At 43.8% G+C, this 21,663-nt stretch overlaps 1 protein-coding gene across 1 annotated transcript in view; it reads left to right on the plus strand.

Annotated features, from left to right (window-relative positions):
- LOC115079483 (mucin-5B-like) overlaps positions 1 to 21,663 on the plus strand; it is a 289,301-nt gene that overhangs the window by 263,170 nt on the left and 4,468 nt on the right. The window contains exons 33-39 of the mRNA XM_029583107.1: positions 572 to 676; positions 870 to 910; positions 3,287 to 3,415; positions 3,520 to 3,618; positions 7,902 to 8,030; positions 19,172 to 19,217; positions 19,364 to 19,475. Coding sequence (XP_029438967.1) covers positions 572 to 676; positions 870 to 910; positions 3,287 to 3,415; positions 3,520 to 3,618; positions 7,902 to 8,030; positions 19,172 to 19,217; positions 19,364 to 19,475 — 661 coding nt within the window. The remainder of the gene's footprint in view (positions 1 to 571; positions 677 to 869; positions 911 to 3,286; positions 3,416 to 3,519; positions 3,619 to 7,901; positions 8,031 to 19,171; positions 19,218 to 19,363; positions 19,476 to 21,663) is intronic.

Genomic DNA, 21,663 nt, shown 5'->3' on the forward strand with positions numbered 1-21,663 from the left:
TTTCAAAAGCACTTCTAGGTTTTTTCCTTTTTTACATTTAACAAAATGTAAGAGCTCTGGTCAACACCATGGAGGCCTTATGAGTGCCATTCAGCTAGACATTATGTGTGTTAGATGGGCAGCTATGGGGGTGTTTTGGGTTTTATCACATGTAAATGGGTATAAAGTGAATGTGATCCATGAAGTGACAACCTGAGATAGGTATGAATAGAAATATGGGATTTGCGAGAACCCTAATATACTGCTGAAAGTACCCTGTCTTATGAACTTTTGCTGTTTGCTAGAGAAGGGAGGCGACTATATCAAACATAATTTGGAGAGATTTAATGGTGCCTTCATTTCAATATAAATAATAATTTGTTTTGAAATGATAGAACATGGTTAGATTTGATAGTTTGATTTCTACTGGTGATGCACACTAGAAGGAGGAGCGGGTTCCAGTTTCCTATGTAGATTTGGCTTCAGATCCATTACCAGTAGCTAAAGAATAAGAATGTAGCCCAAAACTGACATGAATGGAAAACGTTTACACTGCATTTCCTCTGTCCTCTTTCTTGTTATTGTTACACAGAATGTAATCCCATACTTTGCAACAATACTGCACCAAAATGCAAACCAGGTTACACGGTAAAGTCAGTCGTTGATGATGGGGACTGTTGTGCGACCTTTACTTGTGGTAAGTTCTGAATTCGAAGTTTGTGAAAGATGAAAGAGCACGTTGAACACAGAGGCTTATAGAAAATTATAAGTTACCATGTCCGTTATCATTCCATTGATTCCTGACAAATGCATCATCCTACGTATGAGTATGCTATATTGCAGAATTGAAAACATGCATCTACTGAAAAAGCCTATTTTCCTTCCAACAGAACCTGATAAAGTATGCATTGTCAACAGTACAGTATACCAGGTAAGGTTATCAATATGAAATAGGCAGGTTCAGACTCCTTAACTCCTTCACTTATCAGGGCATTTCCCTGGTAAGTTTCCCCTTTCTGCTTATTTTTAAGGAGAGTTTCTGTGTACATTTGCAGAAGGCTTTCTACCTTCTGGCTACCATCATGAAAAACATATTGAGATCAGTATTTAACAGCATGATCAGTGAGCAATCTCTCTTTCTAACTTTAGCCAGATAAATAATAGGTCTTGGTAGAGTGCTACCAATTAGGTTTTGACTGAATATAGCTGGATAAGGTCCTACTTAGCTCAATAAATTTATCCACATAACTTTAGAACTGCTCTCTGGCATGACAATCTTAGCCAGATAAATTATCTAACTCTGAGTATCGGAGTTAACCAGACAACTTTTGTGGCTAAGTTAATCCCATCCCATAACACTCATTAAACACCCTCAATTTATCTGGATAAGTTCTATCTGGGCAAAATCATATCTGGATAAAGTGAAACCAGTCAGCATGGCAGGATTTTTAAAACCCATGATTTGTCTGATTAAGTCCTAAACTTAACTGGGCAAACCCTGATTTTATCTTTCTAATAAAGAGAGAGATTTCTTGAAGACATTTTTTCCCAAACCACTACAAACTTACAGATCCCACTCAGTAGGCAACTTTATATCCCTTTAGAAAATTCTTTCTCCCAGGAGAAAAATGTCTAAACAAGTATTACTACTCCCTGTGAGGGAGCATACAGAAAACTCCCTCAGACCACCTTAAAGGACCGGGCACAGATGTCTCACCTGAGCCTCCTTAAGGTTGAGACCCGCAGGGAATCCTGGGTCAAGAGAGGAGCCCTTCACCAAAGCTTAAGACCTCAGGGCCCAGAAGGATTCGACAGCCTCCAGGGAAGAGAGATTCCCACTGCCCGAAAAGACCTGCTATGTTTCAGGTTGAGAGTGACATCGTTAAAACCTATTAGCTTAAAGTTGGGAACTTGTCTGAAGTCAAAGTGAGGTACCTCCAAGTAATTATTTTTGCTTTACACTTTCCTTTGTTATTTGTGAGATATCTGAAGCCAAAGTGAGCTGCCTAATCTGTTTTGTTTTGCTGTGCACTGCACTTTTGGGTGTTTTCACTGTAAATAAACTGTGCTTAAGGAAGAGCCAGAGTCTGCCTCTGTTTTTCCTCTGGCTGACCCCAAGCTGCTACTGTTCGAGTTACCACATCCCCCAGCTGTAGCTGTACACTTTTTAAGTATGAATACTTAAAAAAAAAAATGTAAATAATATGCAAGATATTTACCCTGAATTACATTCAGTTTGCAATACATTTCACAGGCATTATAACTTGTTTACTCAAATGAAGGTAAAGATTTTATGGAAGGCATTTCAGACTGACCTATAGGAAACTGAAATGAGCACTGTAGTATACTGCAATGTAGAGTTTATAGTGTTCTCAAGTCCTCTGCACTTGTCAGTTTTTTCCCCATACATGGCTTTAATTTAGGGCCATCAAATATCTCAAAGCCTAATGGGACATTTATGTCTGATTCTTTTTTGTAACATATCTCAGAGTATTCTGTGATCTAGAAGCCACTTGAAACCAAGTTTATTGTAGGGAAACTGGCCTTATAAGATCATTGAGCCTGTTTATCCTCATAACTTTTGATCTCTTTTGATAGACAAGCACCATGGATTTACGCTTTTCATGTGTCCTTGGTGCCTCCATTACTATTTCTTTCTCATTCCTATAGGGAAACAGTCTAGTTCAGTTGAAATCTGAGGGAGGTCAGAGCATTTTATGCTCTGCCATTAGTTGACTGAGCACTTTTAATTTGCCTGGGTTCATATAGGGAAAAACACCTTTAATGTTTAATGATGCACTTATCACATAGAAAATCACAGATCAAGATTGCCATAAGCATGTGCTAACCTCTGTCTAAAGAAGGAAACTAGTCATCATGAAATGCTCAAATGTCATCTTCTTTTCAAATGAAACAGAAATGTACAAGGTGGGAGTTAAAAATAAATAGGAGCATGCAAAAAAAAAAAAAAATCCATAGAAATTGAAATCATGTATTTATTTTGCTTTAATTTATCTTGCCTTCAGATTTTCCAGCCCTATGTTTCTACTGGTCTGTCATGTGGCTTTATTCAAACTATTTTCCCAGACGCTGCTTCAGGTTTGCTTTGATCTTGTTAGATGCAGCACAGTTTTTTTGGTATAAATGTTGAGGTTCCTATTCGGAAGCATTTAGCCTACTAACTCAGAATCCATGTGATGGCACGATTGAATATGCCTCTAAAGTTAACCAGATAGGTTTATCTGTCTAACTTTGCTATCTGGGCTGTGTCTGAATTTGGATCTCTTTTTTTCCTTGATTTTCCTAGCCTGGTGTGCATATTCCACCCAACAAAGAAAGCTGTGAAGAGTGTGACTGTAGTTATGAAATGGATCCAGAGACTCACTTTAACCTTGTGAAGTGTACGCCCATCACTTGTAAGACAGATTGCCCACTGGTGAGCTTTTTTACATCAAAATATGAGCCAATTGTTTTGCAAAACTAAACAAAATATGGAAAACTAGTATTATTGACTTGATGTATTCTTCATTTAAACCACAGGGTTATGAGTACACGATGAAACCTGGTCAGTGCTGTGGTGAATGTGAAATGGTGGCATGTGTAATACAATTAAAGGATAACACCACTAAAATAATCCAGGTACTTTTCACTTTTCGTATCTAGTTCCAGGCTTGCTAGCTTTAGGAAGGTTCACAATGGATATCTAACTCTGGGACACTGAGAGCTGGTACTGAAACTTCTACACTGTATAGATGGGGATAGCTGAATGGGCCAGTGATGCTCCCTGATGTTTTGTATAATAGATAATATTTAGCAGTATTTGCAAGCAGGGCAATCATTGGACAGAATGGTGCCTTGGGCAAGGTTTGCTTTTGACACCCCCTTTCTCTTACAAGCTTGCATGCTCACAGATTGATGTGCCACCATCCTGACCCCACGCCCCCAAGACAGATACTAGTTTTGCCCACATCTTGTCGTATTAATGGGTTAGATGTTCAAACATATTCGGTTAAGTGAGTTAGCTGGGTAAGCCTTAGTCGGCTAACTCACACAGGATATTCAGCAGCACAGCTATGCTACTGGATATTCCTGAATAAGTCACCAGTTAGATAAGTCTTTTCCAGCTAACTTTAGACCTGTTAACTTATCCAGTTAACTTATCTAGTTAACTGGATAAGTCTGAATATCCATACTTATCCGACTAACAGGGCCATTTATCATTTTGTGTTAGGGCCTTAACGCTAATTTTATAAATGAGTGTGAATTAAAGTATTGCAGTATAGACATCATATATCTTGCCCATAAATAAGTTTGCAATACAACTTAAATGAGCACTGTGGTATACTGCAATGTAGAGTTTACGGTGTTCACAAGTCCTTTGCCCTTGTGTCAGTTTTTCCCCCATACATGGCTTTGAGAGAGTGAGAGAGAGAGAACCTTTGTAGAGATCAAAATGTCACTTTACTCTTTATACCACTGTAACAGGCACTTTTACCTCGGTGTGGGGTTTGAAGGGTGGGGTAGGTTTGGGGGGCAGGTTTACATACACAGTAGGGGGGACGAACAGCAAAGCTGACATCACTGAAGATTTTATGCTGTTTGAATCGATGAAAGGTACAAGAGGAATTGATTTGTACAATGCACTCTCTACCTAGCTTCAAGCTAAGTACAAATAGTAGTATAAATGGTAAAGTGACATATTTGTCTCTACAGAAGCGCTCTCTCTCTCTGTCTCTCATAATAACCTTTTCGCTGTAACATCCCATGAGGAAATTACCTATGCGTTGCGGGAGCAGGGAAATTATCCTAACCACACTCCTTTTTTATCGCAGGCGCTATTTCTGCTATAAATATAGCATTTTGATAAATCTAGGGGTGTGTTAGCCATATAAGTAGTTCCTTCCCGGAATGCCCATATCTCACTCGCAACTTAACCAGATAAGTATTAGGTGGCAGCCACTGGCCAGGAATGGATATTCAGCTACCGCAACTTAACTGAATTCATCCTTACATTTTTTTTTTTGTGTGTAAATGTTTTTATTGACATTTTTATTCAACAGTAACATTTCATTCTTTATCCAAGTTACACATGTAATCTAAACAAATACATAGCCCCTGTCTCATCTTTACCCCCTCCCCCTTCCCAGTCCCCCTTCCCACATTCAGGAGTCGTGAAGAAATATACCGTTATAGAAATCATTTTTAACATCATACTATAAATAACCCTATAAATATTCCGAGTTGACATGTTATTAATTTTCATATTATGCACAATTGTATCTAAATCTAAAAAAGCTTTTGTATGAAACCACACGACACTTTCAACCAAACATCCTCATGTGGACTGACTAATCTTCGAAGATGACAGTTTAGATGGATAATTACTCATTATCTGTCTAAAAGGTTTTTTAATATGGACCTCTTATTTTACATACTTTTATTGTACATTGCATTGGTTTACCAATGTTAAGATTTGTGATTAACCAAGTAATAAATAAACTAAACATATTTGTGTTTCTCTGTCTTTTGATGTTTCTTTATAATTATTTCTTTTTTGGATTAAATTTTCTGTTTGATTTCCTTTTTGGAAACTTAGAGGGCGGTGCATTTACTGTACTAGTTATTTATTTTTTTTTAATACCATTGTTTTACGTACTACCTTATTAACTGCAGAAATTATTGCTTGTAATTTGTAGTTTTAAATTGACTAAAAAAAAGTACACATGCATACTTTATAAAATACCTACCTGCACATTTAATTCCAGGTGTTTATTTTCAAAATGTCACAATTATTTCATGTGTAAAATGTAAACATATTTGTTTATAAAATGGTAGAAAAAGCCTGTGTTTTCTTGCATTGAAATATACACAAATACTGAAACATGCATGTGTACTTTCAGAGCAGACCTATGTGATATTTTATAAAATGTTTAGCTCCTACCACACAGTTTACAAAATACGAGGTGGGCCTGAGCCTCCTGGCCAGAGCCCACCCCCATAACGGATGTGCCGCCCTGAAAAAAGGATGGCGGCCCGAAGGAGGGAAAAGGAAGGAGGGTGGAAAGAAGCGCGAGCGAGGACGCATCATTGGCATCGACCGAGGCGCCGGCCGATGACGTGGTGGGCCCCTTAAAGGGCCGCGGGGAAAACGAAACCTCCCCTTTTCGCCAGAGCCAGCAAGGTCGAAACCCACCCTGACGAAGGGCAAGAAAGAATGATAAATACAGAGGGAGGGGGAAAAAGGTAACGAACACAGTTTAACGGGCGGATTTTAAAAGCCCTGCTCGCCGGCGCGCCTAGGTCCCGGGGTTTTTGGAAGGGGGCATGTTGGGGGCGTGTCGAGGGGGCGGGACCCGATGACGTGGCATTTCGGGGGCGGGGCATGGCATTTCGGGGGTGGGACCGGGGGCGTGGTTTCGGCCCAGGGCGTTTCGGGGGCATGGCCCCCGGGTCGAGTCTCGGCGTGCATGGATTTACGTTTCCCTCTGGGAGGCGTAAATCTGTGGATAAAGGTAGGGGGGGGGTTTAGATAGGGCCGGGGGGGTGGGTTAGGTAGGGGAAGGGAGGGGAAGGTGAGGGGAGGGCGAAAGAAAGTTCCCTCCGAGGCCGCTCCAATTTCGGAGCGGCCTCGGAGGGAATGGTGACAGGCTGCGCGGCTCGGCGCGCGCCGGCTGCCCAAAATCGGCAGCCTTGCGCGCGCCGATCCAGGATTTTAGAAGATACGCGCGGCTAGTGCGCGCCTGGTGCGCAAACAAAAGTATGCGAACGCGCTTTTTAAAAAAATCTACCCCTAAGTGAATACTGGCAATAGTTAGGATATCTGTTAGTTAATATGAAAACAATTTGTGCAATGTTGGGGTTAATGTCGCAGCTCAGAAGGAGGGCGGTTACCCGGGCCAGTTGGATATATTGTAAGTGGTGCCGGCGGCATCACCGGATGGGCGTGGTGGTCGGTCAGCGCCGGGGGAGGCACAGAAAGGTGGGGGGCGCAGAACGCGCCAGTGGCGGGGCCTCCCCTGCCTTGGAGCGGAGACTCGGCGGGGGCCCACGGCTAAAAGGACGCCTGGCTTGTTTTACGGCGGGCAGTCAGTGACAGCACATTGGCTCGGGTACCCTGGGAAGTTTATTCGTATGTTAAAGAAATAAAAGCTGCGGCCTTTTTGATACCAAAACAGTTTCAGTGTGTTTTTATATTATGCATGGTAATTATATAAATGTCGACAAGTGGAGAAAAAGGGGATGTCAGGGACGCCGGACACAGAGGGTAAGTGCCGGCGGCTGCTAGCGTTATTTATCTCCATGTACATACATTAACTAAATGGCACTGTTGTATGTTAAACACCAGGATTACTGATACATTTATTTATTTATACCGACATTCGATCTCAATTGAGATATCACACCGGTTTACATTCAGGTACTGTAGGTATTTCTCTATCCCCAGAGGGCTTACAATCTTAGTTTTTGTACCTGAGGCAACGGAGGGTAAAGTGACTTGCCCAAGGTCACAAGGAGCAACAGCAGGACTTGAACCCTGGTCTCCTGGCTCATAGTCCACTGCTCTAACCACTAGGTATGAATATTGGGTTCCCTGTGCACAAAAGTATTAGAAACAATTTTCAGTATCCAAAGATAAAATGACTATGATGGACCCTCTTGAACAAAATGTTCAAGAGCAAAAAAATATTCTCTGTGGGTCCTGTTAAACTGTATTGTATACAAATACCACCCCTGAAATGCAATATTGATTAATGAACAAGCAATAGAGTTGACAATGTTTCAGGTAACACCCATCAATGTGTAGTTTGTGCATTTCAGGAGAGAAGAGAGGTAGATTTCAAATATTTTCTTAATCTCTGAGATTTTAGCTTTGTGTATGCTAAATGCTATGTTTTTGAAAAGTTATTGCTTCTTAATTTCAGGTTGATGAGACATGGCAACCCCCAGATACAAACTGTACCCACTACTCCTGTGAAAAGGTTGGGGAACATATTTCTTTGGTCACAGAGAAGAGAGCATGCGCAACCATTGAACCCAAGGACTGCGAGTTTGTACGTTCAATATTCAGCAAATTGTAATTTTTGGATTAACAGCAATGCTTTTAAAATGTGAAAGGTCGGCTTTAGTGGATTATATTTTCCAAAACAGAGATGTATCTAGGGCTCATAACGAAAGTTTACTTATTAAACACTGATGCCATTAGTCTTAGGAGGCACAGTGGTGAAAGTCACAGATAGACTGCAGGATGTTCCCCATTGCACTCCTGAGCTGAGTTAGAATATTCAGTTGTGCACTGTCAGCAATCTGCAGCATCCTGACTGGCTTTCCCACTGTGGTCAGTGGTGCTGCTACAGGATGCTGTAGGATCACTCCAAGACCACAGGACCGACAGTTTGAACAGGTGTCACTGTGTGTGTTTTTCTTACAGTGGAGGCACACAAAGAAAATACTTAGAAGCCGACATAAAAAAAAAAATGCTGACCTCCTAAATTTAGGAACCTAAGACCTAGATTCGTCAAGCCGTGATGTATTTTGGTGGGAAGGATCCCACTATCGTGGGGGTGGGGTTGTTAGCACGATAGTGGGGCCCCTTCCCCGAAAAAATATTGTGGCTCTGTGGTGCGTTCTTTTTTCTCGCAGCCAAACACCACGGAACAAAAGAACACAGCAAGTGACCCTTTAATGCAATGTGGCCTCAACCTCATAGGGATCCACCATTGCCTTAATGGACTGGCAAAAAAAAAAAAAAATAACCCCGTGGCATGAGAAAAGGTTGAGCAGGAGTCCTGGCTGACTCCCGGCTCCTCCTGGGGCCACTACTCAACGTGACCCCGATGCCTAAGAATATACAAATAGGTGCCTGTGCAGCAACCACCTCCTCCCAACTCCCTTACCTCCCAAAGTAAATCAAATAAAATATAAGGTCTTCTGGATGTCCCCCCTCCCAACCCCCTCACCCCCCAGTGTGCATCAAATAAAATATAAGGTCTTCCAGGCAGCCCCTTCCACCCTCCCAAAGTGCCAAAAATAAATACAAGGCTTCCCCACCGTGTCCTCTCCCACCCTCAAAAGTGCAAAAAAAAGTTCCAGGCCCCCTTGCACCCCCACCCCCTGACCCCTCTCCCGCACCACCCGAACTTTTAAAAGCTAGGACAGGTCCCTCAGTAGGGCCGGGGTGCCCTCTTGCACCTAGCCGGGTCAAACGGTGCCAACCTGACCTTACCTCACCCATTTGACTGGGAAAAGGTTGGGGATTGGACTTCAGCCATGTGGCCTGGGTCCGATCCCTGGACCTTGCCCCAGTCACATGGCTGGGCTAAGGTCAGGTGGGTGTCATTTTGAAAAATGGTGATGACTGGGCTGGGTGTTGGGGGTGCCCCAGTCCCACTGAGAAACTGTTCTGGCTTTTAAAAGATTGTGGGGTGTGGGAAGGGAGTTGAGGTGGGGGAGGTGCAAGGGTGAGGAGTGCAAGGTAGGGGGCTCAGAACTCTTTTTTGACACTGGGGTGGGTGTGAGAGAGCCGCACAGGCACCTATTTTTATTCTGTTAGGCAGTCTGGACCACGTCAAGTGGTGAACCTGGATTGAGCTGGGGGTCAGGGCTGACCCCCCGGCTCAACCTTTTTTCAATCTACGGGATTTATTTTTTAAAATTTTTACCTGCGTTGGGGTTCTAGGGCTCCCGCCTCACGTTTGCTTTTCAAATAGGTGTAGGTCTTTTATCATGGCTGACTACCTTCTTGGTGAGCTGCGATAAAATATTTGCATCAGATTTCATATTAATGGCCTTCTTTGCATGCAGTTGCATTATTCATGCATATAAGTCACATGCAAAGAAGGTCATTGTAATAGGGGAGGGTACCAGGATGGGGAGATGCAAAATATGGTGTGATATTGCCGCAATAATGCTCTATCACATGATGATCTCATGCATCAGAGCACTACTGCGGCTCGATGAATCTCCCAGTCAGTTAAGTACCTATTTTTCGCCAAATGTCTTCAGCTGAAACACACGTAAATGCCGCAGTGCGCACATCTTGGGAGTTTTGAAAAAGGGGCGGGGTGGGGGTGAAACTGAGATGTGCATGGAAATACTTGCATGCTCTGGCGTGTGCTGATGCCCCCTGCCGCGAAATTTTGCTTCTGCTAACGACGCCATTTAAGTCATAAAATAAAAATAAATAGGCACATTGTCGGGGTTTTAAGGGGTGGGGATAACTTGGGGAGTGAAGACTGTTAAACCAGGTGGATTTGGAAGACCTATCTTTTAACTGGGTGAACTGGGGATGAACTGGTAAAACTGGAAATGGCACCGGCACGCGCCCCTGTTAAAATCCCCTGATTTACGCGGTAAAAGCGGCACTTGCGCACACCCACTTAAAATTTGGCACATGTGCGCGCCGCCAGACTGTTTTATAACGCGTGCGTATACGTGCGCAAGCTATAACATTGCCGCGTCCCTGGGTGTGGGCCGTGGAATGCACACACACGAGTGCCTGCGTGCCGGTTTGAAAGTTGCTGTCTAGGTGTCCATATTCAGTGGTACTTAGCTGGATAGCTGACTTATGAATATTTTGTAGGGATGTGCCTTCATTTCATGTCATTTTAAAAAGCTAATGATAGAAAACCCCCCCACAACATTTTGTGTTTTATTTTCTATTGGTTTTTTTGTGTGCACTATTGAAAACAAGAGTTCCCTTGAGAAACATTGTAACCCCCTTGTCCCACCCCTGAAGGTGGCCATAGTTCCCCTGAAAGATAATATTTATAGAGAATATAATAAATAAAACGAAACAAAATCTTTTATATGTCCACCTAAACCCCAACTCTGCCCCTTTGTTAAAAATATTTGGCCCTCCTTGGTGCCAGCCCCCATCACCTACGCCCGTGGACTTACCAAATCCAACTTGGTGGTCTAGTGGGGGCCTGGAGTGACCTCTCTAGTTCCCAAACCTGGCAGCCACTATTGTAGAAAAAAAAACCCAGCCGGCCTTTTGCCCTTATCATGTGATAGGGACTACCCAATGGCACTGGCAGCCCTTATCACAATGCAGGGGCAAAGGACTGGCTGGTGCTATTTTAGATAATGGTGGCTGCCAAGTCTGGAAGCAGAGGGGTCACTCCAAGCCCATGGTAGACCACTAGGGTAATGTTAGTTAGACCGTGGTGGTGGTGGTGGGGGGGGTGTCAAGAGATTGGGCGATGGGGGGGGGGCGCTATTTATTTTGTAACAAAGTGGAGGAGTTGGGAAATGTGGTATGGGCAGGATATGTGAATAGAGGATTTTCCCTAAAGATTGCCTTTCTGGGGGAACTTCAACCACCTCCAGGGTTAGTAGGGGATGGGACGGAGATTTCCATAGACCCCTGGGGTCTGAGTTTTTTCCTTTCTTTTTCATTTTGGTAAGTAGCATACATTATTTGCAAATAGTGCACGCTGTTTCTAAATAGGGCACACTGTTTGCAAAGAGCATGAACTATTTTCCAAAATAAGAAACAAAAGAAAAGTAAATGAAACTAAATAAACCTAACATTTTCCAAACTAAACAAAAGAAAAAACAAAACACCCCTAATATTTTCAGAACTTATATGGCCAAAGTTTAGCTGGATATCTAGTTATCCATTTAAAATTTAGCTGGATAATGTAGGAGTATTCTGGGATGTTTTAGGGTGGAGTTAGATTAGCTAGATAAATTATCTGGCTAACTCTGATATTCAGAATTAGCTGGCTAACATATCTGGCTAACTTTGGTCGTGCCATAGAGTATTCTAAAGTCAATCTGATAAACTTATCCAGCTATCTTTAACCACTGAATATCCCTCCAAAGTCAGCTGGCTAAATTTATCCAGCTAACTTTACACTCCAGCCAGTGACTGAATATTACCCCCTTAAAGGTGAATTTTAAAAGCAAGGCATCAATTAGGAGATACACACACATATGCATGCCACCAAAATTTAAAAGCCACCAAGATGCATTTGTAAATCCCAATGCGTGAATATCTCGCATGGTAAACAAAGGAGGCAGAATATGAGCAGGCCATACAAGGGTAGGGTCAAAAAAGCGGGCAAATACGCATCTCGGTGCACATCCAGTTCCTGTGCCACATATCTTTACTTCTGCTATGGATGAGGTACAACTGTCAATATTTACATTTTCAGGCTTACGAGCCAGGGAGGTTTGGAGGTTCTAGCTACACACTGGTCTACCTGGTGGTTGAACTGGTGAAACTGGTCATTTCCTTCACGTGTGCCTGTTTAAAAATTCCCTGACTTTATATGGTTGGGCACGCACAAGTTTAAAATTGGGTGCACATTTGCGCGCACCCAGGCTGTTTTACAACGTGCATGTTTATATATGAGCATCTGATAAAATAGCCATGACCCTTGGCATGTATCAACACAAACAAATAGGTGCACCCACTTGCCTGTTTGAAAGTTACCATCTTAGGCTTCTAAATTTCGACCTGCTATCTGCTGGAATGACATTTGAAATGACATTTGAAATGACAGGTATGGCGCCAGCGCACCCTGGATACTATATAGGCGCTGTCTACCGCAGTATACAGTAAAATGGATTTCGAACGTCTACCGCTTCATAGGCGCGCTTTGGACGCTCCGCTGCTTGGATTTGCGTCTAATTTGAATACTGAATCGAGCGGCTTGCGAACCAAAATGTGCGTGTGTCAAACGCGTGGGTGCCCGGCACTGCCACACTTTTTTTTACGCGTCGGTACTGTATTGGCCTGATAGATTTATGTTCCTAAATTAGGTGCCTCATTCTGAAAATCGGTGGTAAGCTCCTAACTTTGTTTCCTCTCTCCAGTATTCTGGCCATCCACATTTTTGGTTCTTAAATTTAGGAGCTTAGTGAAACTAGGCACCCGTATTCCTAACTCCAAAAGTTAAGAGCCTAAACCCTTTGAAAATTGATTCCTTAGATTACAAATTAATCCTAATCTGGCAAAAAAAAAAAAACCCAACAACAAAAAACCAACAACCCACACCTGCTTCTCTAGTCCTAATTAGTTTACTGCTTAAAACTGGCAGTGTATGCTGAAAGAAGCAAAGCATTATTTTCAATGGCTGATTATAAGAGCATAAGAAGTGCCATGCTGGGTCAGGCCTAGGTCCATCGAGGTCCGCATACTGTCTCTGACAGTGGTCAGTCCAGGTCCAAAGTATCCGAGAGATCCCCAATACCTGATCTTGTATTTCACTCAAAAGGATAAGCGCGGACTTTTCCAAGTCTACCTGAGAAAACAATTCACAACAATTCTCTAACCCTCTATTGAACCCCACTATGTTAGTTGTCTTGACCACATCCTCTGGCAACAGATTCCATAGTTTGATCATTCGCTGAGTGAAAAAATTCTTCTCCGAGGTCAAGCAAGATGGTAGTCCTCACACATGGATGACTTCATCAGATTGAGCCCCAATGTGGAAAACGTATGTCAAAGTTTCCAGAAATTTGACTTGCCCAGCATGCCCTATACCACGCGTCCACGCAGGGTCCCTATCCAGTCTCTTTTTCTGCACGGAGCTTTAAGCCTCACGGTGTGAGTGAGCTCACTTTGGCAATTTTTTTGTCTTGTGGAAAACTTTCCTCTTTTCTCACATTTTTCACAGGTTTTTTCTTGTTCTGTCGCTGTGTCCCTCTTGGTGCTTTTCCATAGTGTCTCCTAGTCAGGGTTTTCGGCTATTCGCGTAAGTTTCCTTTCACGGTGGATTCCCCGTGGAGGGGTGCATCGATGTTTGCGACCATCAATGCTCCACCGCCATCGCTTTCAGTTCATGCTCCTTTTGTTTCGTCTAACATGGCCATTTATGATGCCAATGGGTCATGTCCATCACAGATCTGCATGAGATATGTGTCCTCTGCCTGGGGACATCGTATGACATCCTGGGTTGTCGTTTATGTATGAAGATGATCCCGAATGGACCTCAGCTTCAACTCGACAAGATGGAGCAGGTCTTCAGATCAAAGAAGTCCTAGGCATCAGCATGAAAGGACCAAGGAGCCACACAGATGGACACCGAGCCAGTAAAATCGGTGGGACTGCAGATTCCGTTGATGCTGTTGGTGGATAGGGGTGCTAGAGACTGACCATTGTCAATCTCCTCCAGGCCAAAAACATCAGGTTCTTCATCATTGGCCTTGGCACAGGGAAAAGACTGGGCCAAGCATCAAGAGAAGCCAAAGAAGCATTGGCACTGGTCCCCATTGATGCACAGTGCCGGACACAGGGTTGCACCAGCTTTTGCCACAATGCCCCCATAGCGACCCCGTGGCGAGGAGTGCCAATCCTCCATTGGTGCTGGGGGTCTCCACCAGTTCTGATGCCAGTCGCCAATCCAGCTCGAGGGTTTGAAGAAGATCTGGCCATCCCTCCTTCCTCCCAGTTGGTGATGGCATTGGTAATGTTTGAGGAGGATATGGAGCACTGAGTCTAGCTAGCAGTGGACCAGGTGCTGCAGGTCTTCAGTCCTATGGCACCGGACCCAGTGCCGCATGGTCTCATACTACTGGAGTAGCTCAACGTGCTCATCGGTGCATTACTAACCCAGCCGACATCGGTGCCCGGTGGGGGGTCCAGCTTTACCAATGTCTGCACTCTGGATGAAGTGCGGCACTTAGGAACCCATCCCCTGTGGCATACAATGAGGATGGGGAACCCTATGACCCCTGAGGTGATGACATTTTGGAGAGCTCCTCCTCCTCCTCTGAGGCTCCAAGGGTCTCCCTTTGGACCCTTCTTCTCCAGAACAGCGAAGGAAGTCTCTGCCTGAGGAATTAACTTTCACAGGTTTTGTGAGGGTGATGGTGGAATCCATCCCTTTTCATTTATTAACAGAGAAGGATGCCAGGCACAAAATGCTTGAGATTCTCCAGTTCATGGAGCCCTCCTAAGGAGATCATTTTGGTCCTGGTACATGAGATTTTTAAGAAGCTGCTGCTGAGGATATGGGAACACCTCCTCATAGTGCCTCCCATTAATAAGGCAGACAGGATCTACCTTGTCCAGAAGACTGCCGGATTCAAAAACTGTCAGCTACCTGACCCGTCGGTGGTGGTTGAATCCACCCTCAAGAGGGCCTAGTGCTTTCAGACTCATTCCTCGTCGCCCCATCCCCCATTGAGTGATGGACAGTCTTGGGAGGGAAGGTGTTTCAAGGTGCCATGCTCATTGCCCACATTTCTGTCTACCAGCTCTACATGAGCCAGTACTCGTGGGTCATCTGGAAGCAAGTGCAGGAGGTAGCCGAGCAACTGCTTCAACAACAGCAGGATATCCTCATGTTGCTGATGCATAAGGGCATAGAGTGCGGAAAGCAAGAGGTCCATGCAGCCTATGATGTTTTTGAATTGGCATCAAGAGTATCTGCAGCGGGAATCAATGCCCACAGAATGGTATGGCTGCAGGCCTCAGATCTTCGACCCAGGTACAGGAATGACTCACTGACATGCTATGTACTGGGGAGAACCTCTTCAGTGAAAGGGTGAGGAATGTTGTGGCCCAACTTCAGGACTACCATGAAACCTCCAACAACTCTCCACCAGCACTCTGGATCTATCCCTTCTAGGAGGCAGGCGAGATAGGGGCCAAGAAGTCTTTCTTTCACCAAACGAAGTGCTATCTTCTGCCCCCTCACTCCCATCAACACCATCAGAGCTCCCATGGCTGTCTAGGCAGCAGAGAGCTCCCAACCCCCAACTGGCTCCTCAGTCAACTCCATGGATGGGCTTTTGACTGGGTTGTAGGGAGTGTAGGTCAGTTGCCCAGAACCCCTCAGTGGGTTCTGTCCATCGTCCGTCATGGGTACCAATTGAATCTATTGGATGTCCCGCCAAATTGCCTTCCTTGCCTGTTTTGGGGGCCGATAGCTCATCAGGAGGTGCTACTAATAGAGCTCTCCTCCCTCTTAATGGCCAGAGCAGTCAAGCCAATACCACCAGGGCAAAGAGGGTGGAGATTCTACTCCAGGTACTTCCTGATTCCAAAGAGAACAGGAGAACTCTGTCCCATCCTAGACCTAAGGCCTTGAACAAGTTTCTAAGAAAAGAAAAGTTCAAGATGGTTTCCCTGGGCACTTTATTCCCCCCCCCCCCCCCCAATTGCAAAAAGAGGACTAGCTATACTTTCTCAATCTAAAGGACACACACTAATATCGAGATTTTTCCCGGTCATAGGAAATATCTCCAATTTGTGGTGTGAAAACTGCACTTCTAGTACCTGGTGTTGCCGTTCAGGCTCACGTCAGCCCCATGGGTCTTCACAAAATGCCTGGCCATAGTGGCAGCGCACCTCCGCAAGCTGGAAGTGCATGTTTTCCCATATCTGGATGATTGGCTGGTCAAGAGAATGTCTCATTCAGGGGCTGCCAGATCCATGCGCTTGACCATCCAGGTGTTGGAGTCACTAGGGTTTGTTATTAACTACCCAAAGTCTCATCTCAGCTCATCACTTCAATTGGACTTTATAGGTGCCCTAATAGACATGGCTTCGGTCAAGACCTTCCTGTCTCACCAAAGGGCTTTCACCTTGATGACCATTGCAGCAGAGGTCCAACAAATCCAGCAGGTGTCACTCCCTTGGCAAGTTTACACATGCAGAGAGCCCAATGGACTCTGAGGTCACATTATTGCCTGGCCACTCAAAGCCTCCAGGATTGCATCCGAGTCACCCCGTCTCTCTAGGACTCATTGTCCTGGTGGCGGGTACTTTCCAATCTGGAATGGGTGATCTCTTTTTGAAGTCCCCCTACCCTAATTGTCCTAACCATGAATGCATCCACCCTGGGGTGGGGAGCTCATGTACTCTGGTCTGGTCTCTGGTCTACTCAGGAACTCTCTTGTCAAATCAACGTCTTGGAGCTTCGGGTGATCATGTATGCACTATGGGCTTTCAGAGATCGGCTATCCAACGAAGTTGTCCTGATCCATGTGGTATGTCAACAAGTAGGGAGGCTAGGGATCATACCTCCTGAATCAGGAAGTGGTCCAGATCTGGTCGTGGGCCCTGTCCCACTGGATAGTGCTCAGGGCCATGTACCTGGCCAGAACAGAGAACATGGTAGCTGACAGGCTGAATTGAGCCTTCAGAGCCCCCGAGTGGTCCCTAGACAAGGGGGTAGTGAATTGGATATTCTGCCTCTGGGAGAGCCCAGACATAGATCTATTCATCTCCCTGCAACAGGAAGGTGCCTTGGCTCTGCTTTCTCTACAGATCATTCAGCAAACCAGCCTTGGAAGCCTTACCCGTCATTGGGGCAAGGGTCTTCTGCTCCAGTGATGGGTATCCTCCAATTCCCTTAGTGGCAAAGAAGCTTCACAAAGACAGGAGGGACTATGATCCTCACAGCCTCATCATTGGCCGAGACAGGTCTTTTTTCCACTCCTACAGGAGTTGTCCTTCTGGAGATCAATTAGTCTGGGGACTTCTCTAGATTTCATCACGTAATGTCAAGGCAGGCTGCGACATCCCAACCGCCAGGCCCTGCCACTCACTTTCTGGATGTTAAGAGATTAATCTTGCAGCCACTTGATCTTTCAGAGGATGTGTCTCAGATCCTGGTGGTTTCTAGAAAACCTTCCACTAGAAAGTCCTATGGACTGAAGTGGAGGAAGTTTTCCATATGGTGAGAGCAGAAGGTCCTAGATCCACTCTCCTGCCCCACACAAAAACTGCTTGTTTACCTTCTACACCTATCAGAAGCTGGCTTAAAGACCAACTCAGTTAGAGTTCATCTCAGTGCAATTGGCGCATATCACCAGGGTGTAGATGGTATGTCCATCACTGTACAGCCTAATAGTTGTACATTTCATGTGGGGCCTGCTTCAATTGAAGCCTCCCCTAAGGCCGCCCGCTTTGTCTTGGGACCTCAGCATGGTGTTAGATCAGCTAATGAAAGCTCCATTTGAGCCATTGCACACCTGTGACATGAAATACCTGATCTGGAAGATTATAATTTTGGTGGTGGTCACCTTAGCATGCAGGGTCAGCGAGCTCCAGGCCTTAGTGACTTATCCACCTTACACTAAGTTTTATCATGATAGGATGGTCTTGTATACGTGTCCTAAGTTCCTGCCTAAGGTCGTGACTGACTTCTATCTTAACCAGTCCATCATCCTTCCAACATTCTTTCCCAGGCCCCATTTGCACCAAGGTGAATGAGCACTGCACAGTTTGGACTGCAAGCAAGCCTTAGCTTTCTATCTGGAGCAGATAGATGCCAGTCCACCTAACTTTTTATTTCTTTTGATAAAAATAGGTTGGGCATTGTCGTTGCCAAATAGACACTATCAAAGCTAGCAGATTGCATCTCCTTCTGTTATCTCAGGCAGGACTGCATCTTGGGAGTCATATCAAGGTTCATTCTGTCAGCGCCATGGCAGCATCAGTGGCCTTCTTGCTGGGGAGATCATCTGCAAGGCTGCGACATGGAGTTCCTTCCACACATTCACATCACATTACTGTCGATAGGGATGGCCGATGTGACAGTAGGTTCCAGCCAGTCTGTCCTTCAGAATCTGAGGTATAGATCCCCACTCTCCCTCTAAGGGTCCATTATTTGGGATCAGGCTGTCTCCCCCTCTGTTACCAACAGCACCGGTGGTGTTGTGCCCGTTGGCACCTGGTTGGGTGTCTGTTGGTCCCCTTTTGTGTTGGGGTGCAGCCTGTAGCTAGGGATTCACCCATGTGTGAGGACTAGCATCCTGCTGTCCTCGGAGTACACCTGTTACAGGTAAGCAGCTCTGCTTTCCTACGATTTGTTTTAAATCTGCCAGTTGATAATTTCATGTAGTATCCCCTAGTGCTGGTGTTATTTGAAATGGTAAATAATTGTTCCCTATTTACCCCTTCCACTCCACTCATTATCTGTTCTCACCACTTTCTCCTTTTAGTTCATTTCCTTTATTACATGCCTGTCATCCACAGTATTTGAATGAGTTACAATAAAATTAAACAATAAACACATTAAATGGACAATGCAATACAATTTGCAGCCTCCATCAGATCACATTTTTATTTTATTTGCTTATTTCTTTTGAAACTTTTCTCCCCGTACTCCTACAGATATGTTCAAGGTGGTTCACATATTCTAATACATTCTTAGTGCTGTAAACAAATACAGAAGTCTGTGTTTTCCAGGTTTGACTTCTGCTCATTTATATTTTCCTCATTTCTTCAAAGGGAACTATTGTAATGAGTGAAGATGGCTGTTGTGAGAAATGCATACGTGAGTAAAGGCCATTTTACTACACTAAGCCAGGAGGAAGCAATATGCAGTATATGATTCATGTTTTACTAGGCATGCGAGTAGGCATTTTGAAATGTAGAAATGCATTTCCTATTTTGTTTTTTGTTTGTTTTTTTTTACCACAGAACCGCAAGTACTTTGTGGAGTTGAGAATTCACCAATGCTCCTGAAACAGGACAACTGTCAGGCTAACGTTGACTTGACGTACTGTAAAGGAGTTTGTAACAGTTCCTCCATGTAAGTGGCAGAAGATTTAATAAACTGTATCTGTAGTCGAGGTGGTGGGGAGGTGTCATAGATATACAGAGGGAGAGTAATTTTAAGAGTGATATATGTGGGTAAAACTACATGCAGAAATGGCCTTTTACAAAACTGCCCGCTCGATATGCGAGTGAACTTATATATGTCATGCATGCATGTAAGTTTGCGGACTGAGTAGAGGCGATCCTAGCAGTGGAGTTGGGGAGGAGATTGTACTTACATGCAAACTCTTGAAAATGTGCATATGTTTTCCTGAATATATATGCACTGGTTAGCAGGTGTAAGTGTGTGTGGGCAAACATTTAGCGAGATAAGATTCAAAGTGGTCTTAGATGTAAGTGCCCTTGGAGAATTACTATAAATTAATCTTATATTTGCCACCTAAGTTAGGAATAATGTTACCAAATTACCCTAGGAGGGCAATTTTCAATAGTTAGTCCAACTTTAGTTGTGTAATTTTTGGAGTTGCACAGGTATAGCTGACTAATTCAGAATTAACCCCTGCTTAGTTTTATCCATGTTGAAAAGTAGGAACTCCTGGGTATTCCTTAGATTGGTGCAGAAAACTGTGTGTATCTTGCATATTGTAATATGCATACATAGTTTTTCCTGTGCAATTCAACCTATAGAAACAGCAGGGGCAGATTACGCAGGGGCTTTTGTACCTACAAAAGCTTTAACAAATGTTTAAAGAGAAATTACCCTGACTTCATGAAAATCGCCCCCTTAATAGATTCCATGTTGGTATTTACTTTGGATGTACATTATAGAGTGTAGAGCACTAGCAGCGGTATTCATCTGGGAGAAAACTGGAATCTTCGCAGGCCATGATACCTTTTGTTTGACCAACAAAGGAATGACTCAAAAATGTTCTTATGCATTAACTTTTGAGATCACAGAAGTCCCTTCTTCAGGGGAGACTCATTTTCAAAAGTATTTGCATGGGTAAAACAGTGTTTCATTTGCAGAAATGGGTGTTCTAAAAATTGCACACTCTATTGCACGTAAGTGGAGGTGATCCTGGGGGCAGGAGTGGGGAGGGAGGCTTGCGCTTACATCATAGTTAGGGATTTTCAAAAGTATCTAAGTACATTTTCACAGGAAGTCTGTGCACATGTTTTAGCAGATGTAATTGTGAATGATTAGATTGGAGAGGCAATTCTGAAAGTGGATGTATGCGTATAATTCTGCTTTCAAAATTGGTGTAACTTATGTGCATATTTTCTGGCTGATGTATGCACAATGTTACAAAATTACCCCAGGAGTGTATTCATATTATCCTGTATTTTTAACATTTCTGGCTCCAATTTGATCATTTTCCCATATGACTTCTTTTAATATTTTTATATTTAGAATAACCAAATAATAAAACTGTGTTTCTTGAATAATTAGCTTAAAAAATTCAAATTTTAGTTTAATGAATAAAACCAGATTTGAAAAAGTGTTGCAAATCAACTTTTAGGATCCAAATCTGGCAGAAAATCATCCTAAATTGGCATGCTTTAAATTTAGTAACCAAAGTTAATTATGGAGTATTTTAGAAAATTGTCCCCTAAGGATGTTTAGAAACTCCTTAGACAGGGCTCTGACCAAACCTCTTACATTGCTAATCTTAATAACTGCCTGGCAGCTTTAGCCCAAAGATCTAACAAATGCAAACTCAAACTGAACCCCTCAAAATCTGATATTTCACTCAGCCACCAAGGTCACCCACCTGCACTCACTTCCCTCACTAGCAGGTATCCCCTTGCAGCCTAAGGAGTCAGTATGAAGCCTAGGGGTTCAACTAGATCAAAAGCTTGAAATGGAACCTCACATCTCCAAAGTGGTAAGGCCCTCTTTCATGTATCTGCGTCAGATCCGCCAACTCCGCAATTTCCTAGATAAACACAATCTTGCTACTGTGATACATTTATTAATGACCAACAAAAATGATAACTGCAATTCCCTATTCCTGTTCATACCTCAGATAAGTGCAGACAAGTGGGTTTTGCATCCATACCAGTAGATGGAGGCAGAGAATAAAAACTTTTCAGGCACTGCTACTTAACCGAGAGTGCATTCTGCAGTCCCTCAGTATTTCTCTGTCTCCAGCAGATGGTAGAGGTACAAACCTGCAGTCTGGTAGTAGTTAAAAAAAAAAAGGAAGATAAGTAAAGAAAGT

This window comes from Rhinatrema bivittatum, chromosome 17, assembly GCF_901001135.1.
Source record: "Rhinatrema bivittatum chromosome 17, aRhiBiv1.1, whole genome shotgun sequence".
Classification (NCBI taxonomy): Eukaryota; Metazoa; Chordata; class Amphibia; order Gymnophiona; family Rhinatrematidae; genus Rhinatrema; species Rhinatrema bivittatum.